At 35.6% G+C, this 21,090-nt stretch overlaps 1 protein-coding gene across 5 annotated transcripts in view; it reads right to left on the reverse strand.

Annotated features, from left to right (window-relative positions):
- The window catches only part of LOC147544573 (MAP3K epsilon protein kinase 1-like), a 29,325-nt gene extending 8,557 nt beyond the window's left edge, over positions 1 to 20,768 (reverse strand). Inside the window, exons 1-14 of one of the 5 annotated variants that reach the window (XR_015239716.1) lie at positions 20,464 to 20,768; positions 19,712 to 19,814; positions 19,233 to 19,447; positions 19,095 to 19,157; positions 18,438 to 18,539; positions 18,008 to 18,087; positions 17,722 to 17,846; positions 17,584 to 17,646; positions 16,696 to 16,830; positions 16,342 to 16,398; positions 2,764 to 2,823; positions 2,285 to 2,379; positions 1,130 to 1,192; positions 111 to 190 (exon numbers count right to left, since the gene is read on the reverse strand). Coding sequence is in view for 2 of the 5 variants with exons in the window: in XM_086673183.1 (XP_086529309.1) it covers positions 523 to 558; positions 1,130 to 1,192; positions 2,764 to 2,796; positions 16,342 to 16,398; positions 16,696 to 16,794 (288 nt within the window). In the remaining 3 variants the exon portion in view is untranslated. Of the gene's footprint in view, positions 1 to 64; positions 191 to 390; positions 559 to 1,129; positions 2,470 to 2,763; positions 2,824 to 16,341; positions 16,399 to 16,695; positions 16,831 to 17,583; positions 17,647 to 17,721; positions 17,847 to 18,007; positions 18,088 to 18,437; positions 18,540 to 19,094; positions 19,158 to 19,232; positions 19,448 to 19,711; positions 19,815 to 20,463 lie in introns of those variants that run through there. The other 4 variants (XM_086673183.1, XR_015239717.1, XM_086673184.1 and 1 more) reach the window with 4 other exon arrangements.
- Between the last annotated feature and the right edge of the window lie 322 nt (positions 20,769 to 21,090).

A 21,090-nucleotide genomic window follows, 5' to 3' on the forward strand; every position in this document is an offset into this window, starting at 1 on the left:
TTCATCTATTTTACACAAACGAATGAAGATCTCAAACACTTTCTTGTGCATAAATAAAAAAAGTTAAATATTCTTTAATGTTAGTGGGGCTAAAGATATTTGAATCAAACCTGGTGCACTTTATATCGCCCCATGTCAGTGATTACGAAAACCAATCAATTTCTTCAGAAATTCCATCTTCTCATTGACTCTGCAATATTCAAGCACCACTATATTTAATTTTCATTTGAAATAACAAACTAAATCACGATATGTTGGAAGAGGCAAGGACTTAGAAGAAGCCGAGCTAAGATGTATCTACATCCAAAAGCAAGGACACCTACAGCGTAAGAAGTTTAGTACCACAACATTTAATTCAGGATATAACTTGAATCAAATTGTGCAACACACCTTAAGCTGAAAGCAGAAGGAAGTTCTATGGCAAATCAGAACATAATAATTTATTACAAAGCTAGTTTCCTCAAACGCGGATAACGAAAATCAGAACATATCAGAACCGCCTTTTTATGATATTAGTATGACTCACGTAGTTGAGAAATTACCGAAGTTTCGGACTTCCTGCAACAGAATATTTCTAAAGTTTATCAGTATTTGCATGTCCAGGGACTTCAATACATCTTGGCCTTAGGTATGGGGCTCGTCAAATCGTCATTGTTAGAAACTCCAAATGTTTCGGAATTTTTTTTCGTAGTTTTAGTTTTTACCAACCAAAACATTCAGTCAAATTGAGAGTTCAACCCTTTGAACTTTTACTTCAACTCAAACGACTTCAAGAAAGATCTTCAGATATTTCTACTCGCTAGGAATTAAGTAACACTGACATAAAGTTTCCTGAAAACAAGAAAAACTCAAATGCAGACTCTTACTTCCTTATACATAAAACATGTTGTGATCAAGGTTTCGTTGTGTGGGTCGAGGCGTGTATTCATCATGGATTAATTAAAACGTTAATAATTAAACTTGTAAAGTAATTACTAGCCACCTAGGAAATAAGTCACAACAAGTAGAAATTAAAGGTAGAAGATAGGTGTGGTAAGTAAGGCTTGATAGCGTTCAGTTATTAAACAAGATGGGTTCCCCTATTTATTTTACATAAAGGAAAAGAAGCTGAAAACAATGAGATGCATACCTGTAATACTATTGATGGAGCAACCATATGTAATACATTTCCAACTATAGAGTGCATGTGAACCTCCACTTGCCAAGATCGACGAACAATCTTTAGTATCTTTTTGATAAGAAAACCATTAGACAGGAAGATGGTCCTGAAGCTTTTAAGTTTCATAGCTTAAAAACCCTTCGAGTATGACCAGTTTCAGAATATGTAATGGAACAAGGAAATCAAGTTTATGATTACTTCAGCATAACATTATCAGACCAAAAGAAACGACAACAAGAAATAAATGAGGATAATGACTACATGGGAAACGAACAAAAATAGATGGGACTTGTGAAAAGCCACTAGTTGAGGAAGATACAACTCACAATCTGTATAACACAAGCCAATAAGGGATATAAAACCATGGCTTTACTCTTGTCATGACTTTGAACAATTAGTTCTTATATGGGCACTCGGTGTGAAAAATGGAGGCCTAGGCGTGAAAATAGGGAGACTTGGAACTAGGCTAGGTTAGGGAAAGAAAGAAACGAACATATGGACGTGGAGTGTAGCATTTAAAATAGGGTAGAGAACTTCAACAACCTAACAAAGTGGAAATTGGGTAATGGACAGAAAATTATGGGAAGATATTTGGGATTCAACAATAAGCCTTAAGAAAAGATTTCCAGCCATCTACTACATCTCCATTTCAAAAGGGGCAATAGTAGGCCAACTGTTCAATGCTTCACAGAATGGTTGGGACTTATCTATCAGAAGGAACCTGAACAAACCTACGGGAAGTCCCCGTTCTCATGAATCTCATGGAAATTCTAGAAAGTAACAAACCTACGGATAGTGAAGACTCGCGAGTCTGGGTAACAGGGAGAATCAAATATTATCAGTAAAAAATCTATACAAGAAAACAACATGAGTTCCACATTTATAAGTTAGTCTGGAGCAAATATATCACTAGAGTGAGCATTACTATATGGGTTGCATGCCTCAACAAAAAATCACTACGTTGGACCAATTAAAGCACTGGGGTTTCCAACTCACAAATAGATGCATGATGTACAAGGAAGAAGAAGAAACGACGGACCACAGTCAATGATATTACAGGTAAGAAAAGACTCAAATATGACGAGTTAATATATCTCATAACAAAACTAAGTACAGTGAACCTACCATATAAGTCCAACGGCTGCATTTAGTCAATGTCGATTATCACCAACATACTACTAGTATAGTCACTAGCCAGTTCCAATTAAAGATCAATCATGCTGAAATTGGCATATGAACTTTGTCGGAAATCTAATTTACCATCGGTATTCTTGAGGGAACCACAAAGCAACCGGGCAAATCTCGAAAATCTAAACATTAAGTACAGGTCCTAGAATTACCAACCTATCATCTAATAAGAACTTCCAACCATGAAAACCAAACTGATTCTAGTAGTTAGATTTTACAGAAAAGATAAAAAAAATTCCACGATGGTGCTTGTGAATACCCCCAAATTTGTTCAAGGCCAAAGTAGTCAATAGTAATTTCTACTCACTACTATTGGCTTAAACAGAAGAAAGTAAACAGCAGGAGTGGATTCAATAGACGTGGAAATATAATGACCACAAAAAGTAACAAAAGTTACCAACTAACCAAAAGCTCACCTTAGAAACAAGATGTCTCAAGTATCTCCATTCCTATGAGAAAAACAGCAGAAGCATTATCTGGAAATGAGATTGCTAACAAAGTGAGATCTAGTTCGATAAAATTTGTATTCTTCAAAAAGAATTAACTTTGGAATTCCAATCACTAGAACAGAAACTCAACCAAAACAACTGTTAAGCAAATTATTAATCTTTATAAAAGTAACCATGTGATGATCTATCATAAAAGAAACTACTTCTTTGAAAATCAGTAAACTGGATTGGAGGACCTTGAAATAAGCCTCGTAACTTTGGAGTCATTAATATATCCTTGTAATTTCTTTTAACGATGAGACGCTAACATATTTCTGATTTCAAGGGTATCAAAACAAAATGAACCCAAAATCAAAAAGCTTACTCAATGGAAATGGCAAATGACGTGATCCAACTCTAATGTTTCCAACCCCTTGTCAGCTTTGCCATCAACCACACCCATAATGAGAGTGAACACCAAGTGATGTTGCATTATTTGCTTACCGATTATCTTTGAGGATAAGTTCTAGTAATTTATAACTTCAAACTTTGTGAATGAATCCTCCCAAAGGAGGATTTACAGTAAGTATAGTTACATGAAGAAGATTGAATTAGAGATATTACTCAACGAGTGAGGGATGATCCAGCCTCTCCAGGTAAATGTACCCTTAGTTGTCACATCCCCTTTCTATAAAGTTATGAACTAGGAAGAGCTCCTACAGAAGGATTTGTTGTAAATATTTTGAATTAGAGGGACTACTTAAGGGGAGAGGGATGATTCAGCTACTGAACGTGGGTGTACCCAAAATAGATTTGTAGTAAATATTTTAATTAGAGGGACTACTAAAGGGGAGAGGGATGATCCAGCTTCTGAACCCAGGTGTACCCAAAATTGTTTTGTTGTAAATATTTTGAATTAGAGGGACTACTTTTACACAATAAAATCAGGCCGAAAGCTTAAAAGACGATTTAAAATATTTTCAAGCTACAATCAGATTTCCTGATCAAATTTAAAATATGATAGTTCTTTCAGCTTCCAACATAGTGCATCGACCTCTTATTAAAGAAGGTTTGCACCTTAAAACCTAAACAAGTTAAAGTGAACTCACCCCCCACAGATCCGGTGGCTGCGTTTAATCAATTTCAATTGCCATCAACATACTTGAAAATTAGGTCACCAGCCAGTTCCGAATTACGTAAGGAATGCTTTGAGGATTGAACAATTTATCATGCAAAACATTGAGTACAATTCCGAATTCGGAATTATGAATTAATGGGATTAATTAAAGAGCACGGGATGATCAGAGCATTGTACCCTTAAGGGACTAATTAAGATCATCTCCAATGGGACCCTTTAACAAACACTTTAAAAGTCTAGTTGTCAAGTGTCAATGAAGATTCTCTTTCCTAAATTGAGTGTCCCATTGGAGATGCTCAAAGGGCTGACTAATGGTTCAGCTTCTCGAGGGATGTAACCTTAAATTATGGAAAGACGAAAAGCTTCCAAAAAGGATTCAAAATATGTATTTAAATGCACAACATTAAATTAGAAAACTAATAAAGGAGTGAAGGATGGTCCAACTTCTCAGGAGATGTACGTACCCTTAATTGATCACAATCCAAAAGAGGATTTATAATAATTATTCAAATGCAGATAATTGAATTAGAGGAACTAATTAGAAGCGAGTGAACATCCAACTTCTCCAACCTTATATACCCTTAAATTGACCACAATCCTTTTCGATTGAATTCTCGATGGACTAAAAAGAGCTCCCCAAATGGTAGTAAGTATATTCAAATGCAGAAGATTGAATAAGATATACTAATTAAGGTAGCAAGTGGAAAATCCAGACATATATGTACCATTAATTGATCACAATATTTTTCTATTAAATTTGCAATGGACTAGGAAGAGCTCCCAAAAGGAAAAATTTCAGCAAATATTTTCAATTGCATAAGATTGAATCAGAAGGACTAATTAAGGAGCGAAAGATGATCCAACTTTTCTAGGGGATGTACCTTTAATTGATCAGAATTCAGAAGAGGATTTCCAATCATTATTCAAATGCAGATTATTCACTAAAAAGACTAATTAAGAAGCAAATGAGAGTCCAACTTCTAAGAACACATGTACCCTTAATTGACCACTATCCCTTTCCATTGAATTTTCGATGGACTAGAAAAGAGATCCCCAAGTTGTAGTAAATATAATAAAATGCAGAAAATTGAATAAGATAGACTAATTAAGGGAGCAAGGATGATCTGGGCATATATACCATTAGATGATCACAATCTTTTTCAGCAAATATATTCAAATGCAGAAGATTGAATTAGAAGGCCTGCATAAGGAGCTAGGCATAACCCAACTTCAGTGGGAAAATATTTGTAATTGATCACAGTCCCTTTTACAAAATTTGTAATGAACTAAGAAGAGCTCTGAAAGAAGGATTTACTAAGTACTATATATAGATGTAAACGATAGAATTAAAGGGACTAATTAACGAGCAAGGGATCGTCCAACTCGGCATGCATCTAAACCCACAATTTATCACAACAGAAGAGCTCGTATAGAAGGATTCACCCTCTATATTTAAACGCAAAAGATTGAATTATAGGGACGAATTCAGGAGCGAAGGATGATATAACTTCTTTAGGGTAATGTACCTCGATTGATCACAATCCAAAAGAGGATTTAAAATAACTATTCAAATGCAAATGATTGAATTACAGGTCTAATTAAGAAGCGAGTGATCATCCAACGTCTTCAAGCATATGTACCCTTAACTGATCATAATCCTTTTTCAATTGAATTTTCGATGGTTAAAGAGCTCCCAAAATTGTAGAAAATATATTCCAATGTAGAAGATTGAATAAGATGGACTGTTAAGAGAAACAAGGGATGATCCGGGCAGATGTGCCATTAACTGGTCACAACCTTTTAATATCAGATTTGCAATGGACTGGGAACAACTACAAAAAGCATAATTTTTAGCAAATATATTCAAATGCAGAGAATTGAATTAAGTGAACTACATACGAAGCAAGGCATATCCCACCTTCGACGAGAAGATATATATGTAATTGATCACAGTCCATGTTATAAAATTTGTAGTGAACTAAGATGGGATTTGAAAGAAGGATTTGGAGTAAGTATATATACACGTAGAAGATAGACATAAAAGGACTAATTAAAGAGCGAGGGATCATCCAACTTCTATAGGCATATAAACCCACAATTTGTCACAACAAAAGAGCTCGTAGGGAAGTATTTACCGTTTATATTCAAATGCAGAAGATTGAATTAGATTGACTAATTAAAGAACGAAGGATGATCTAGCTTCTAGAGGGTGATGTACCCTTGATTGACCATAATCCCTTTCCATTGAATTTTCGATGGACTAGAAAGAGCTCCCCACATTCCAAGAAATATATTCAAATGCAAAAGATTGAATAAGATGGACTATTGAGAGAACAAGGGATGATTCCGGCAGATGTGACACTAATTGATCACAACCTTTTGATATCAGATTTGCAATGGACTAGGAACAACTCCAATAAACATAACTTTTAGCAAATATATTAAAATGCAAAGAATTGAATTAGGGGGACTACATACGGAGCAAGGCATATCCCACCTTCAACGAGAAGATATATATGTAATTGATCACAGTCCATGTTATAAATTTGTAGTGAACTAAGATGGGCTCTGAAAGAATGATTTGGAGTAAGTATATATACACGTAGAAGATATACATAAAAAGACTAATTAAAGAGCAAGGGATCCTCCAACATCTAGAGGCATATAAACCCACAATTTGTCACAACAAAAGAACTCGTGAAGAAGTATTTACCATTTATATTCAAATGCAGAAGATTGAATTATAAAGACTAATCAAAGAACGAAAGATGATATAGCTTTCTAGAGGGTGATGTACCCTTGATTGATCACAATCCAAAAGAGGATTTACAATAACTATCCAAATACAGATGACTGAATTAAAGGCTAATTAAGAAGCGAGTGATCATCCAACATCTTCAAGTATATGTACCCTTAACGGACTATAATCCCATTCGATTAAAATTTTGATGGACTATAGAGATCTCCCAAATTGTAGGAAATATATCCAAATGCAGAAGATTGAATAAGAGGGACTATTAAGGAAACAAGGGATGATCCGGGCAGATGTACCATTAATTAATCACAACCTTTTGCTATCGCATTTGCAATGCACTGGGAAAAGTTCCAAATAGCATAGTTTTCAGCAAATATATTCAAATGCAAAGGAGTGAATTAAGGGGACTACATACAGAGCAAGGCATAATCCACCTTCAATGAGAAAATATATCTGTAATTGATCACATTTCATTTTATAAAATCTGTGATGAACTAAGATGGGCTCTGAAATAGGGACTTGCAATAAGTATATATACATCTAGATGATAGAATTAAAAATACTAATTAAAAAGGGAGGGATCGTCCAACTTTTACAGACATAAACTCACAATTTATCACAACAGAATAGCTCGTAGAGAAGGATTTACCGTTTATATTTAAATGCAGAAGATTGAATTATAGGAACCAATTAAGGAGCGAAGGATGATCTAGCTTCTTTAGGGTGATGTGCCCTTGATTGATCACAATTCAAAAGAGGATTGACAATAACTATTCAAATGCAGATGATTGAATTAGAGGGACTAATTAAGAAGCGAGTGATCATCCAACGTCTTCAAGCATATGTACCCTTAATTGACCATAATCCCTTTCGATTGAATTTTCGATGGACTAAAAAGAGCTCGACAAATTGTAGGAAATATATATTATAATGCAGAAGATTGAATAAGAGGGACTATTTAGAGAGCAAGGAATAATCCGGGCAGATGTACCATTAGTTGATCAAAACCTTTTGCTATCATATTTGCAATGGACTAAGAACAAATCCCAAAAGCAAAATTTTCAAAAAATATATTCAAATGCACAGGATTGAATTAGGGGGATTACATACGGAGCAAGGGCAAATCCACCTACAATGGGAAGATATATCTGTAATTGATCACAGTCCATTTTATAAAATTGGTAATGAACGAAAATGGCTCTGAAAGAAGGATTTTCACCAAGTTTAGATACATCTAGAACATAGAATTAAGGGGGCTACTCAAAGAGAGCGAGGGATTGTCCAACTTCTACAGCTATATGCACCCACAATTTATCACGATAGAAGAGCTCGTAGAGAAGGATTTACCGTTTATACTCAAATGCAGACGATTGAATTATAGGAACCAATTAAGGAGCGAAGGATGATCTAGCTTCTTTAGGGTGATGTGCCCTTCATTGATCACAATCCAAAAGAGGATTTACAATAACTAGTCAAATGCAGACAATTGAATTAGAGGGACTAATTTAACAGCGAGTGATCACCCAACGTCTTCAAGCATATGTACCCATAATTGACCATAATCCCTTTCGATTGAATTTTCGATGGACTAGAAAGAGCTCCCAAAATTGTAGGAAATATATACTATAATGCAGAAGATTGAATAAGAGGGACTATTTAGAGAGCACGGAATAATCCGGGCAGATGTACCATTAGTTGATCAAAACCTTTTGGCATCATATTTGCAATGGACTAAGAACAACTCCCAAAAGCAAAATTTTCAGAAAATATATTCAAATGCAGAGGATTGAATTAGGGGGACTACATACGGAGCAAGGCATAATCCACCTTCAATGGGAAGATATGTCTGTAATTGATCACAGTCCATTTTATAAAATTGGTAATGAACGAAAATGGGCTCTGAAAGAAAGATTTGCACCACGTTTAGATACATCTAGAAGATAAAATTAAGGGGGTTACTCAAAAAGTGCGAGGGATTGTCCAACTTGTACAACCATATGCACCCACAATTTATCCCGATAGAAGAGCTCGTAGAGAAGGATTTACCGTTTATACTCAAATGCAGACGATTGAATTATAGGAACCAATTAAAGAGCGAAGGATGATCTAGCTTCTTTAGGGTGATGTGCCCTTGATTGATCACAATTCAAAAGAGGATTGACAATAACTATTCAAATGCAGATGATTGAATTAGAGGGACTAATTAAGAAGCGAGTGATCATCCAACGTCTTCAAGCATATGTACCCTTAATTGACCATAATCCCTTTCGATTGAATTTTCGATGGACTAAAAAGAGCTCGACAAATTGTAGGAAATATATATTATAATGCAGAAGATTGAATAAGAGGGACTATTTAGAGAGCAAGGAATAATCCGGGCAGATGTACCATTAGTTGATCAAAACCTTTTGCTATCATATTTGCAATGGACTAAGAACAAATCCCAAAAGCAAAATTTTCAAAAAATATATTCAAATGCACAGGATTGAATTAGGGGGATTACATACGGAGCAAGGGCAAATCCACCTACAATGGGAAGATATATCTGTAATTGATCACAGTCCATTTTATAAAATTGGTAATGAACGAAAATGGCTCTGAAAGAAGGATTTTCACCAAGTTTAGATACATCTAGAACATAGAATTAAGGGGGCTACTCAAAGAGAGCGAGGGATTGTCCAACTTCTACAGCTATATGCACCCACAATTTATCACGATAGAAGAGCTCGTAGAGAAGGATTTACCGTTTATACTCAAATGCAGACGATTGAATTATAGGAACCAATTAAGGAGCGAAGGATGATCTAGCTTCTTTAGGGTGATGTGCCCTTCATTGATCACAATCCAAAAGAGGATTTACAATAACTATTCAAATGCAGATGATTGAATTAGAGGGACTAATTTAGAAGCGAGTGATCATCCAACGTCTTCAAGCATATGTACCCTTAATTGACCATAATCCCTTTCGATTGAATTTTCGATGGACTAGAAAGAGCTCCCCAAATTGTAGGAAATATATATTATAATGCAGAGGATTGAATAAGAGGGACTATTTAGAGAGCAAGGAATAATCCGGGCAGATGTACCATTAATTGATCAAAACCCTTTGCTATCATATTTGCAATGGACTAATGACCGCTCCCAAAAGCAAAACTTTCAAAATATATATTCAAATGCAGAGGATTGAATTAGGGGGACTACATACGGAGCAAGGCATAATCCACGTTCAATGGGAAGATATATCTGTAATTGATCACAGTCCATTTTATAAAATTGGTAATGAACGAAAATGGGCTCTGAAAGAAAGATTTGCACCACGTTTAGATACATCTAGAAGATAAAATTAAGGGGGTTACTCAAAAAGTGCGAGGGATTGTCCAACTTGTACAACCATATGCACCCACAATTTATCCCGATAGAAGAGCTCGTAGAGAAGGATTTACCGTTTATACTCAAATGCAGACGATTGAATTATAGGAACCAATTAAGGAGCAAAGGATGATCTAGCTTCTTTAGGGTGATGTGCCCTCGGTTGATCACAATCCAAAAGAGGATTTACAATAACTATTCAAATGCAGACGATTGAATTAGAGGGACTAATTTAAAAGCGAGTGATCACCCAACGTCTTCAAGCATATGTACCTTTATTTGACCATAATCCCTTTCGATTGAATTTTCGATGGACTAGAAAGAGCTCCCAAAATTGTAAGAAATATATATTATAATGCAGAAGATTGAATAAGAGGGACTATTTAGAGAGCACGGAATAATCCGGGCAGATGTACCATTAGTTGATCAAAACCTTTTGCTATCATATTTGCAATGGACTAAGAACAACTCCCAAAAGCAAAATTTTCACAGAATATATTCAAATGCAAAGGATTGAATTAGGGGGACTACAAACGGAGCAAGGCATAATTCACCTTCAATGGGAAGATATATCTGTAATTGATCACAGTCCATTTTATAAAATTGGTAATGAACGAAAATGGGCTCTGAAAGAATGATTTGCACCACGTTTAGATACATCTAGAAGATAGAATTAAGGGGGCAACTCGAAGAGAGCGAGGGACTGTCCAACTTGTACAACCATATGCACCCACAATTTATCTCGATAGAAGAGCTCGTAGAGAAGGATTTACCGTTTATACTCAAATGTAGACGATTGAATTATAGGAACCAATTAAGGAGCGAAGGTTGATCTAGCTTCTTTAGGGTGATGTGCCCTTGATTGATCACAATCCAAAAGAGGATTTACAATAACTATTTAAATGCAGATGATTGAATTAGAGGGACTAATTTAAAAGCGAGTGATCATCCAACGTCTTCAAGCATATGTACCCTTAATTGACCATAATCCCTTTCGATTGAATTTTCGATGGACTAGAAAGAGCTCCCCAAATTGTAGGAAATATATATTACAATGCAAAAGATTGAATAAGAGGGACTATTTAGAGAGCAAGGAATAATCCGGGCAGATGTACCATTAGTTGATCAAAACCTTTTGCTATCATATTTGCAATGGACTAAGAACAGCTCCCAAAAGCAAAATTTTCAAAAAATATATTCAAATGCAGAGGATTGAATTAGGGGGACTACATACGGAGCAAGGCATAATCCACGTTCAATGGGAAGATATATCTGTAATTGATCACAGTCCATTTTATAAAATTGGTAATGAACGAAAATGGGCTCTGCAAGAAAGATTTGCACCAAGTTTAGATACATCTAGAAGATAAAATTAAGGGGGTTACTCAAAAAGTGCGAGGGATTGTCCAACTTGTACAACCATATGCACCCACAATTTATCCCGATAGAAGAGCTCGTAGAGAAGGATTTACCGTTTATACTCAAATGCAGACGATTGAATTATAGGAACCAATTAAGGAGCGAAGGATGATCTAGCTTCTTTAGGGTGATGTGCCCTCGGTTGATCACAATCCAAAAGAGGATTTACAATAACTAGTCAAATGCAGACAATTGAATTAGAGGGACTAATTTAACAGCGAGTGATCACCCAACGTCTTCAAGCATATGTACCCATAATTGACCATAATCCCTTTCGATTGAATTTTCGATGGACTAGAAAGAGCTCCCAAAATTGTAGGAAATATATACTATAATGCAGAAGATTGAATAAGAGGGACTATTTAGAGAGCACGGAATAATCCGGGCAGATGTACCATTAGTTGATCAAAACCTTTTGCTATCATATTTGCAATGGACTAAGAACAACTCCCAAAAGCAAAATTTTCACAGAATATATTCAAATGCAAAGGATTGAATTAGGGGGACTACATACGGAGCAAGGCATAATTCACCTTCAATGGGAAGATATATCTGTAATTGATCACAGTCCATTTTATAAAATTGGTAATGAACGAAAATGGGCTCTGAAAGAATGATTTGCACCACGTTTAGATACATCTAGAAGATAAAATTAAGGGGGTACTCAAAAAGTGAGAGGGATTGTCCAACTTGTACAACCATATGCACCCACAATTTATCCCGATAGAAGAGCTCGTAGAGAAGGATTTACCGTTTATACTCAAATGCAGACGATTGAATTATAGGAACCAATTAAGGAGCGAAGGATGATCTAGCTTCTTTAGGGTGATGTGCCCTTGATTGATCACAAACCAAAAGAGGATTTACAATAACTATTCAAATGCAGATGATTGAATTAGAGGGACTAATTTAGAAGCGAGTGATCATCCAACGTCTTCAAGCATATGTACCCTTAATTGACCATAATCCCTTTCGATTGAATTTTCGATGGACTAGAAAGAGCTCCCCAAATTGTAGGAAATATATATTCCAATGCAGAAGATTGAATAAGAGGGACTATTTAGAGAGCAAGGAATAATCCGGGCAGATGTACCATTAGTTGATCAAAACCTTTTGCTATCATATTTGCAATGGACTAAGAACAGCTCCCAAAAGCAAAATTTTCAAAAAATATATTCAAATGCAGAGGATTGAATTAGGGGAACTACATTCGGAGCAAAGCATAATTCACCTTCAATGGGAAGATATATCTGTAATTGATCACAGTCCCTTTTATAAAATTGGTAATGAACGAAAATGGGCTCTGAAAGAAGGATTTGCACCAAGTTTAGATACATCTAGAAGATAGAATTAAGGGGGTTACTCGAAGAGAGCGAGGGATTATCCAACTTCTACAACCATATGCACCCACAATTTATCACGATAGAAGAGCTCGTAGAGAAGGATTTACCGTTTATACTCAAATGCAGACGATTGAATTATAGGAACCAATTAAGGAGCGAAGGATGATCTAGCTTCTTTAGGGTGATGTGCCCTTGGTTGATCACAATCCAAAAGAGGATTTACAATAACTATTCAAATGCAGATGATTGAATTAGAGGGACGAATTTAGAAACGAGTGATCACCCAACGTCTTCAAGCATATGTACCCTTAATTGGTCATAATCCCTTTCGATTGAATTTTCGATGGACTAGAAAGAGCTCCCAAAATTGTAGGAAATAGATATTATAATGCAGAAGATTGAATAAGAGGGACTATTTAGAGAGCGAGGAATAATCCGGGCAGATGTACCATTAGTTGATCAAAACCTTTTGCTATCATATTTGCAATGGACTAAGAACAACTACCAAAAACAAAATTTTCAGAAAATATATTCAAATGCAAAGGATTGAATTAGGGGGACTACATTCGGAGCAAGGCATAATCCACCTTCAATGGGAAGATATATCTGTGATTGATCACATTCCATTTTATAAAATTGGTAATGAACGAAAATGGGCTCTGAAAGAAGGATTTGCACCAAGTTTAGATACATCTAGAAGATAGAATTAAGGGGGCTACTCGAAGAGAGCGAGGGATTGTCCAATTTCTACAACCATATGCACCCACAATTTATCACGATAGAAGATCTCTTAGAGAAGGATTTACCTCGTATACTCAAATGCAGACGATTGAATTATAGGAACCAATTAAGGAGCGAAGGATGATCTAGCTTCTTTAGGGTGATGTGCCTTTGATTGATCACAATCCAAAAGAGGATTTACAATAACTATTCAAATGCAGATGATTGAATTAGAGGGACTAATTTAGAAGCGAGTGATCATCCAACGTCTTCAAGCATATGTACCCTTAATTGACCATAATCCCTTTCGATTGAATTTTCGATGGACTAGAAAGAGCTCCCCAAATTGTAGGTAATATATATTATAATGCAGAAGATTGAATAAGAGGGACTATTTAGAGAGCAAGGAATAATCCGGGCAGATGTACCATTAGTTGATCAAAACCTTTTGCTATCATATTTGCAATGGACTAAGAACAGCTCCCAAAAGCAAAATTTTCAAAAAATATATTCAAATGCAGAGGATTGAATTAGGGGGACTATATTCGGAGCAAGGCATAATCCACGTTCAATGGGAAGATATATCTGTAATTGATCACAGTCCATTTTATAAAATTGGTAATGAACGAAAATGGGCTCTGAAAGAAGGATTTGCACCAAGTTTAGATACATCTAGAAGATAGAATTAAGGGGGCAACTCGAAGAGAACGAGGGATTGTCCAACTTCTACAACCATATGCACCCACAATTTATCACGATAGAAGAGCTCGTAGAGAAGGATTTACCGTTTATACTCAAATGCAAACGATTGAATTATAGGAACCAATTAAGGAGCGAAGGATGATCTAGCTTCTTTAGGGTGATGTGCCCTTGGTTGATCACAATCCAAAAGAGAAATTACAATAACCATTCAAATGCAGAAGATTGAATTAGAGGGACTAATTTAGAAGCGAGTGATCATCCAACGTCTTCAAGCATATGTACCCTTAATTGACCATAATCCCTTTCGATTGAATTTTCGATGGACTAGAAAGAGCTCCCCAAATTGTAGGTAATATATATTATAATGCAGAAGATTGAATAAGAGGGACTATTTAAAGAGCAAGGAATAATTCGGGCAGATGTACTATTAATTGATCAAAACCTTTTGCTATCATATTTGCAATGGACTAAGAACCGCTCCCAAAAGCAAAATTTTCAAGAAATATATTCAAATGTAGAGGATTTAATTTGAGGGACTACATACGGAGCAAGGCATAATCCACCTTCAATGGGAAGATATGTCTGTAATTGATCACAGTCCATTTTATAAAATTGGTAATGAACGAAAAAGGGCTCTGAAAGACGGATTTGCACTACGTTTAGATACATCTAGAAGATAGAATTAAGGGGGCTACTCAAAGAGAGCGAGGGATTGTCCAACTTCTACAACCATATGCACCCACAATTTATCCCGATAGAAAAGCTCGTAGAGAAGGATTTACCGTTTATACTCAAATGCAGACGATTGAATTATAGGAACCAATTAAGGAGCGAAGGATGATCTAGCTTCTTTAGGGTGATGTGCCCTTGGTTGATCACAATCCAAAAGAGGATTTACAATAACTATTCAAATGCAGATGATTGAATTAGAGGGACTAATTTAGAAGCAAGTCATCATCCAACGTCTTCAAGCATAAGTACCCTTAATTGACCATAATCCCTTTCGATTGAATTTTCGACGGACTACAAAGAGCTCCCCAAATTGTAGGAAATATATATTATAATGCAGAAGATTGAATAAGAGGGACTATTTAGAGAGCAAGGAATAATCCGTGCAGATGTACCATTAGTTGATCAAAACCTTTTGGCATCATATTTGCAATGGACTAAGAACAACTCCCAAAAGCAAAATTTTCAGAAAATATATTCAAATGCAGAGGATTGAATTAGGGGGACTACATACGGAGCAAGGCATAATCCACCTTCAATGGGAAGATATGTCTGTAATTGATCACAGTATGTGTATAAGATTGAATTAGAGGAACTAATTAAGGAGTGAGTGATGATTCAACTCTCTAAGGAGATGTACCCTTAATTGATAATGATATGAATTTTTTCAAAGAGTTACCATGTTTCTTTATATGCAGGCGATTGAATAAGAAGCAACTATCATCCAACTTCTTTACGTATATGCACCCTTAATTGACCACAAAAACTTATCAATTGAATATTCAAATGCAGAAGATTGAATAAAAGAGACTACTTAGGGGTGCTAGGGGTGATTCAGACAGATGTATCCTTCATTAATCCCCTCTTTTTCTACCAAATTTGCTATGGACTGGAAGAGCTCCCAAAAAGACAATTTGCAGCAAATATACCCTTAGTTGATTAAAGGCCTTTCTATAAAATTTGGAGTGAACTAATAAAAGTGTTCCCAAAGATCAAGACTCAAGACAGACTGCAAAATAGCGAGAAAAGCGAAGACAGATAATAAACATGAAAACAAGAATATTGATTAGTAACAGGATCTGTGCAAGAATCGGCCATCAATGATCCTGACATGGATGTGCCAAATGAAGCTGGTTTTGGGAACCTAATATCAATGTCAGTCCTCTGAGAAAGTGGAATACAGACTATTGAACTAGGGAAGTTGATCCCTATTTTAATGTTTGAAAAAGTATTAGTAGAGGAGACGAAATATAATAAGGAAATTGGAACCCTAACTTTGTTCCGTGAGAGAAAACAAAAAACCAGAAACCCCCAGCGATATCGTCTTAAGGTCTTCTACGGATCATTTCAATATAATAAACGGATAAGCATAAAAAAAAAGGTGAAGATACCTTTGCATTAGACCAGGACGAGTATTTCCGGGAGATAAAGATTCCACGAAACCAAGCCTATGATTACAAGCAACACAAAATGGTCATTAGAGCTTCCTTTTCCAACGATACGAGATGTTTCTTCTTTCTTGATCATGAACACCAGATGATCTTTTTCGTCGTCACCAATAAAACACGAAATTTTTGTAACAGCCATTAAATGGTTATTTGTAATGGCTAATCTAAGGTCATTACAAAGCTCGTGGCTGATACAATTGTAACGAACAATGGTCGTTACATATAATACATAGATCAAGAGATAATCTGAATAAAAACATACTACTGTTATAACTTCATAGCAATTCCTGTGAGTACCTGATATTGCAATTTCTCCATAGAAAACAAAATCTGACGCTCTCCTATTGACCCTTCAAAGCCATCATCAGACAAATCCTCAATCTGCTTGATAAACATCTTAACGAACTCTTTCTACATTGCATTCTTAACACCCTAGGAAACAAAATTACGACACAAATCGTGTTAAAACTAAGTACGCAGTCTAATGCTGGGAAATTTAGTTTAGGGCAAACAACTAGTAAAAACAACAAAATATGCGACAAAATGAAACCCAGCAATGGGAATTGTGGAACCTAGAGATTCCATTGTAAAAAAGTGTACTTAACAATTCATACAACATTTCATTTAATACTATACTTGTTGCTGAGTAATACTGTAAACATTTAAAATTATGAAGTCATTTTTTAAAATTATCACGTAACAGCCATCTCACTATTTTCTCTCTTTTATTTTCTTCTCATATTTGTGTGAAGTATATCTCATGTTCCCCTAAAGGGCAGCTTGAAATCTGAAGGACTCTTAATTTGACTATAACTTGCATATATACGTTATCTTCTATTAAACAGAAAATACTGAAGATGTTATGATAAACCCTTTCCTGGAATTTTCTGTAATAGCACGTATATTGAAATCTGAAAGATGTTCATTATTTTTTGGGTGAGGTTTTGAATTTTGAGCATTTATGGAGAAATACTTAAGTGGTGTTTTTCGTATATACTGGTGCTGTACGTATATATCTTCTAGTCTTGATCAGTTAATGTAATATAAATGTTGAGTTCTTATTATGTGTTTGATTGGGTTTTGAACTTTGGTTGTCAAGAACTGGAACAGTGCAAGCAAATAAAAAAGAATGAAAGAATTGCATCTGTTTGAAGCTAAAACCAAAAATTCCATAGAAATACTCACATGGTCGCCTTTGTCAAAATGTTGCATCACTTTACGTCCTAAAACGCCGGGAAACAATCCAGCCTGAAAAATTAGAACAATGGTGATAATTAATCTCATAACTCTGTATTGTTACAACTTAGATTATCTCTTTATTACCTTTTTCAAATATAGATATCAAGCTTTGTACTCTTGAAATTTAGCAAAGTCGCCCATCTTATAAATCTTTTCACCAGCTTCAGATGATGCATCAAATAGCTCTTTCTTTCTGGAATTGTTGGCATCTGCTTCAACCAAACTTTATATTGATAGGTAGCGTCTAAATCCTTACCTAGGAGGTGATGTCTCCCATCTTAGCAATGCAGTAAAGTTACTCCTTATAAAAGGAATATATGAGGGGAATGATGGCCAGTTAACATACTATCAATTGTAATAAAAGTCCTACCTTCACCTGTTTGGTTCTCCGATAGAGTAATGGCAAGAGGCGTCAAACCTTTCTAACTCCAGGAGAGACAATCTTTTCACCTGCTCAGAACCACATAAACCATGCTATAAAAGATTATACTGGCCATCAGTGAAAGTAAACGGATGACTATGTGCACTGACCATGTCAACTCGACCATGCTTGGAGGCCTTGCTTAGCCGGTTGACTTATGTGACCGAAGGGGCTCTATCAAGTAGGAATGCCATATACAATTGGGATGCTTTCCTAATGTGGGGACTTACGCTATTCTTTCTAGAGAGTGCGAAATTGATTTAGTTTTTCTTTCTTCATTCTTTGCCTTTCGACCACTTTAATATAATTTTGCGTTTTCTCGTAATAAATATAGCGTCAAAATACAACATGATGCCATCACTACATCAAAGTCACCAACCTTTATTAGTTTGAGGAGATTGAGGCGAACTATAGAATCTTGATGATCCAGTCTTGGTGTCAAACCATTCACAGCTAGGGTTGTGTTGATACCAGATGATTTCTGCATCCATAGCACATATCAGCTAGTTCTAACTATCACTAGTAATACCACAATTATGTTAAGGAACAAAATATCGACTTGCAAATCAAAGAGGAGAGAATCTCATCAGGTAAGAACAAGGACTACTCGACTCTAAACAGCAATACATGAGTAAATCCAAACACCCTAAAACCACACCCTAAAACCACGATATCTCCATATATAGAAACTAACACATATTTCCCAAGGTGGAGTCTTTCAAAAGTAAAAGAAACTTCTGTTATTGACAAGTAAGATGACTATTACAAAGAAATCAACTGACACCTCATATGAATATGTTCTTTCTATACATGTCTTAACCATTACAGGTAATTTCAAACAATGTCTATAATATGTATATATGCAAGTTACGGATTTCAAGCTGCTCCTTAGGTTAACATGAGATACTTCTTATTATGTGTTTGATTGGGTTTTGAACTTTGGTTGTCAAGAACTGGAACAGTGCAAGCAAATAAAAAAGAACGAAAGAATGGATTTGTTTGAAGCTAAAACCAAAAATTCCATAGAAATACTCACATGGTCGCCTTTGTCAAAATGTTGCATCAATTTATATTCTAAGATGTCGGGAAACAAACCAGCCTGAAAAATTAGAACAATGGTGACAATTAATCTCATAACTCCGTGTTGTTACAACTCAGATTATCTCTTTATTACCTTTTTCAAATATAGACATCAAGGTTTGTACTCTTGAGATTCAGCAGAGTCGCCCATCTTATAAATCTTTTCACCAGCTTCAGATGATGCATCAAATAACTCTTTCTTTCTGGAATTGTTGGCATCTGCTTCAACCAAACTCCGTATTGATAGCTAGCGTCTAAATCCTTACCTAGGAGGCGACGTCGGCCATAATAGCAATGCAGTAAAGTTACCTGTTACAAAAGGAATATATGAGGGAATGATGACCAGTTAACATACTATCAATTGTAATAAAAGTCCTATCTTCACCTGTTTGGTTCTTCGATAAAGTAATGACAATAGGCATCAGTGAATTTAAACAGATGACTAACTGACCATGTCAACTCGACCATGCTTGGAGACCTTCCTTAGCCGGTTGACTTATGTGACCGAAGGGGCTCTATCAAGTAGGAATACCATATACAACATGATGGCACCAAAACATCAAAGTCACCAACCTTTATTAGTTTGAGGAGATTGAGGCAAACTATAGAATCTTGGTGATCCAGTCTTGGTGTCAAACCATTCACAGCTAGAGTTGTGTTGATACCCGAAGATTTTCTGCATCCATAGCACATATCAGATAGTTCTAACTATCACCAGTAATACCACAATTATGCTAAGGAACAAGATATCGACTTGCAAATCAAAGAGGAGAGAATCTCATCAGGTAAGAACAAGGACTACTCAACTCTAAACAACAATACATGAGTAAATCTCAACATACCCTAAAACCACAATATCTCCATATATAGAAACTAACACATATTTCCCAAGGTGGAGTCTTTCAAAAGTAAAGGAACTCAACTGACACCTTACATGAATATGTTCGAAAGTAGCTTGACCTGTCAAAATAACCACATTTTAATCTAGTTTTTTTCTTTCTATACCTGTGTTCACCAGTAGAGGAAATTTCAAACAATGATCTTCTTCCTTGAAGAAGATAAGGTTAACATACATTATGTATATATGCAAGTTACGGATTTCAACCTGCTCCTTAGGTTAACATGAGATACTTCACGCAAATATGAGAAGAAAATAGAAATCAGGAAAATGGTGAGATGATGGGAATTGAAAGAAAATTTAGGTATTAAGGTCGATTAAAGAGAAACAAACCCAAAAAACTAATCTAGGGTTTTACTAAATCACTGATCTGTGCCTAATTTGATTAAGAGAGGAATTGAAAGAAAATATTAACTAAATCACCTACCTTGGGTATGGAAATTAGATGAAAACAGCTTTGATTTCTTGATCAGTAATTCTTTTCTTCGTCTTCTTGACGCAGCTCTTTTTCTTCCTCTTCGTTGTTAGTGTTGTTGATATTGAAGGGAAAGAGAGAGAAGATGGGAAGATAGAGATACAGAAAGAGAGCGATGATGGAAAGAGACCAAACAGATGATTTGAGGAGAAAGAGAGATGATAGAGAGAAACAGAGATAGAGAAAGCTTATTTGTATTTTGAAACAAGAATTCGGTCATTTCGGTCATTTAGGGCTTTTATCAATTATTCGTCATTAACACGCCGATGCAAATACCCGTACTTGAAATGGACACAAGCCGTGACAACCCTTGGACCAAAAAAAACGTGACAACAAATATTTACTGGTTCGCCTGTGAGTTTTGTAACGTCTGTGGTTCCTTAGGCCGCAACAAAAACCCAACTGCGGCGTCAATTTATTTCGAGTAATTCTCATATAACAAAAAAAAAACTTACATCTTTTCCTATTAATCAAAATGTGCTAAAATATTATAAATAATGATACATAGAATTCAAAATAATATGAGTAATTCTCAATCGGGTCATTTTCTATTTTTTTTTCTTTCCTTAAATACCATTT

Source organism: Eschscholzia californica, unplaced genomic scaffold (genome assembly GCF_041429995.1).
Source record: "Eschscholzia californica isolate CP2 unplaced genomic scaffold, dmEscCali1.0.p SCAF_4, whole genome shotgun sequence".
In the NCBI taxonomy this organism is placed as follows: domain Eukaryota; kingdom Viridiplantae; phylum Streptophyta; class Magnoliopsida; order Ranunculales; family Papaveraceae; genus Eschscholzia; species Eschscholzia californica.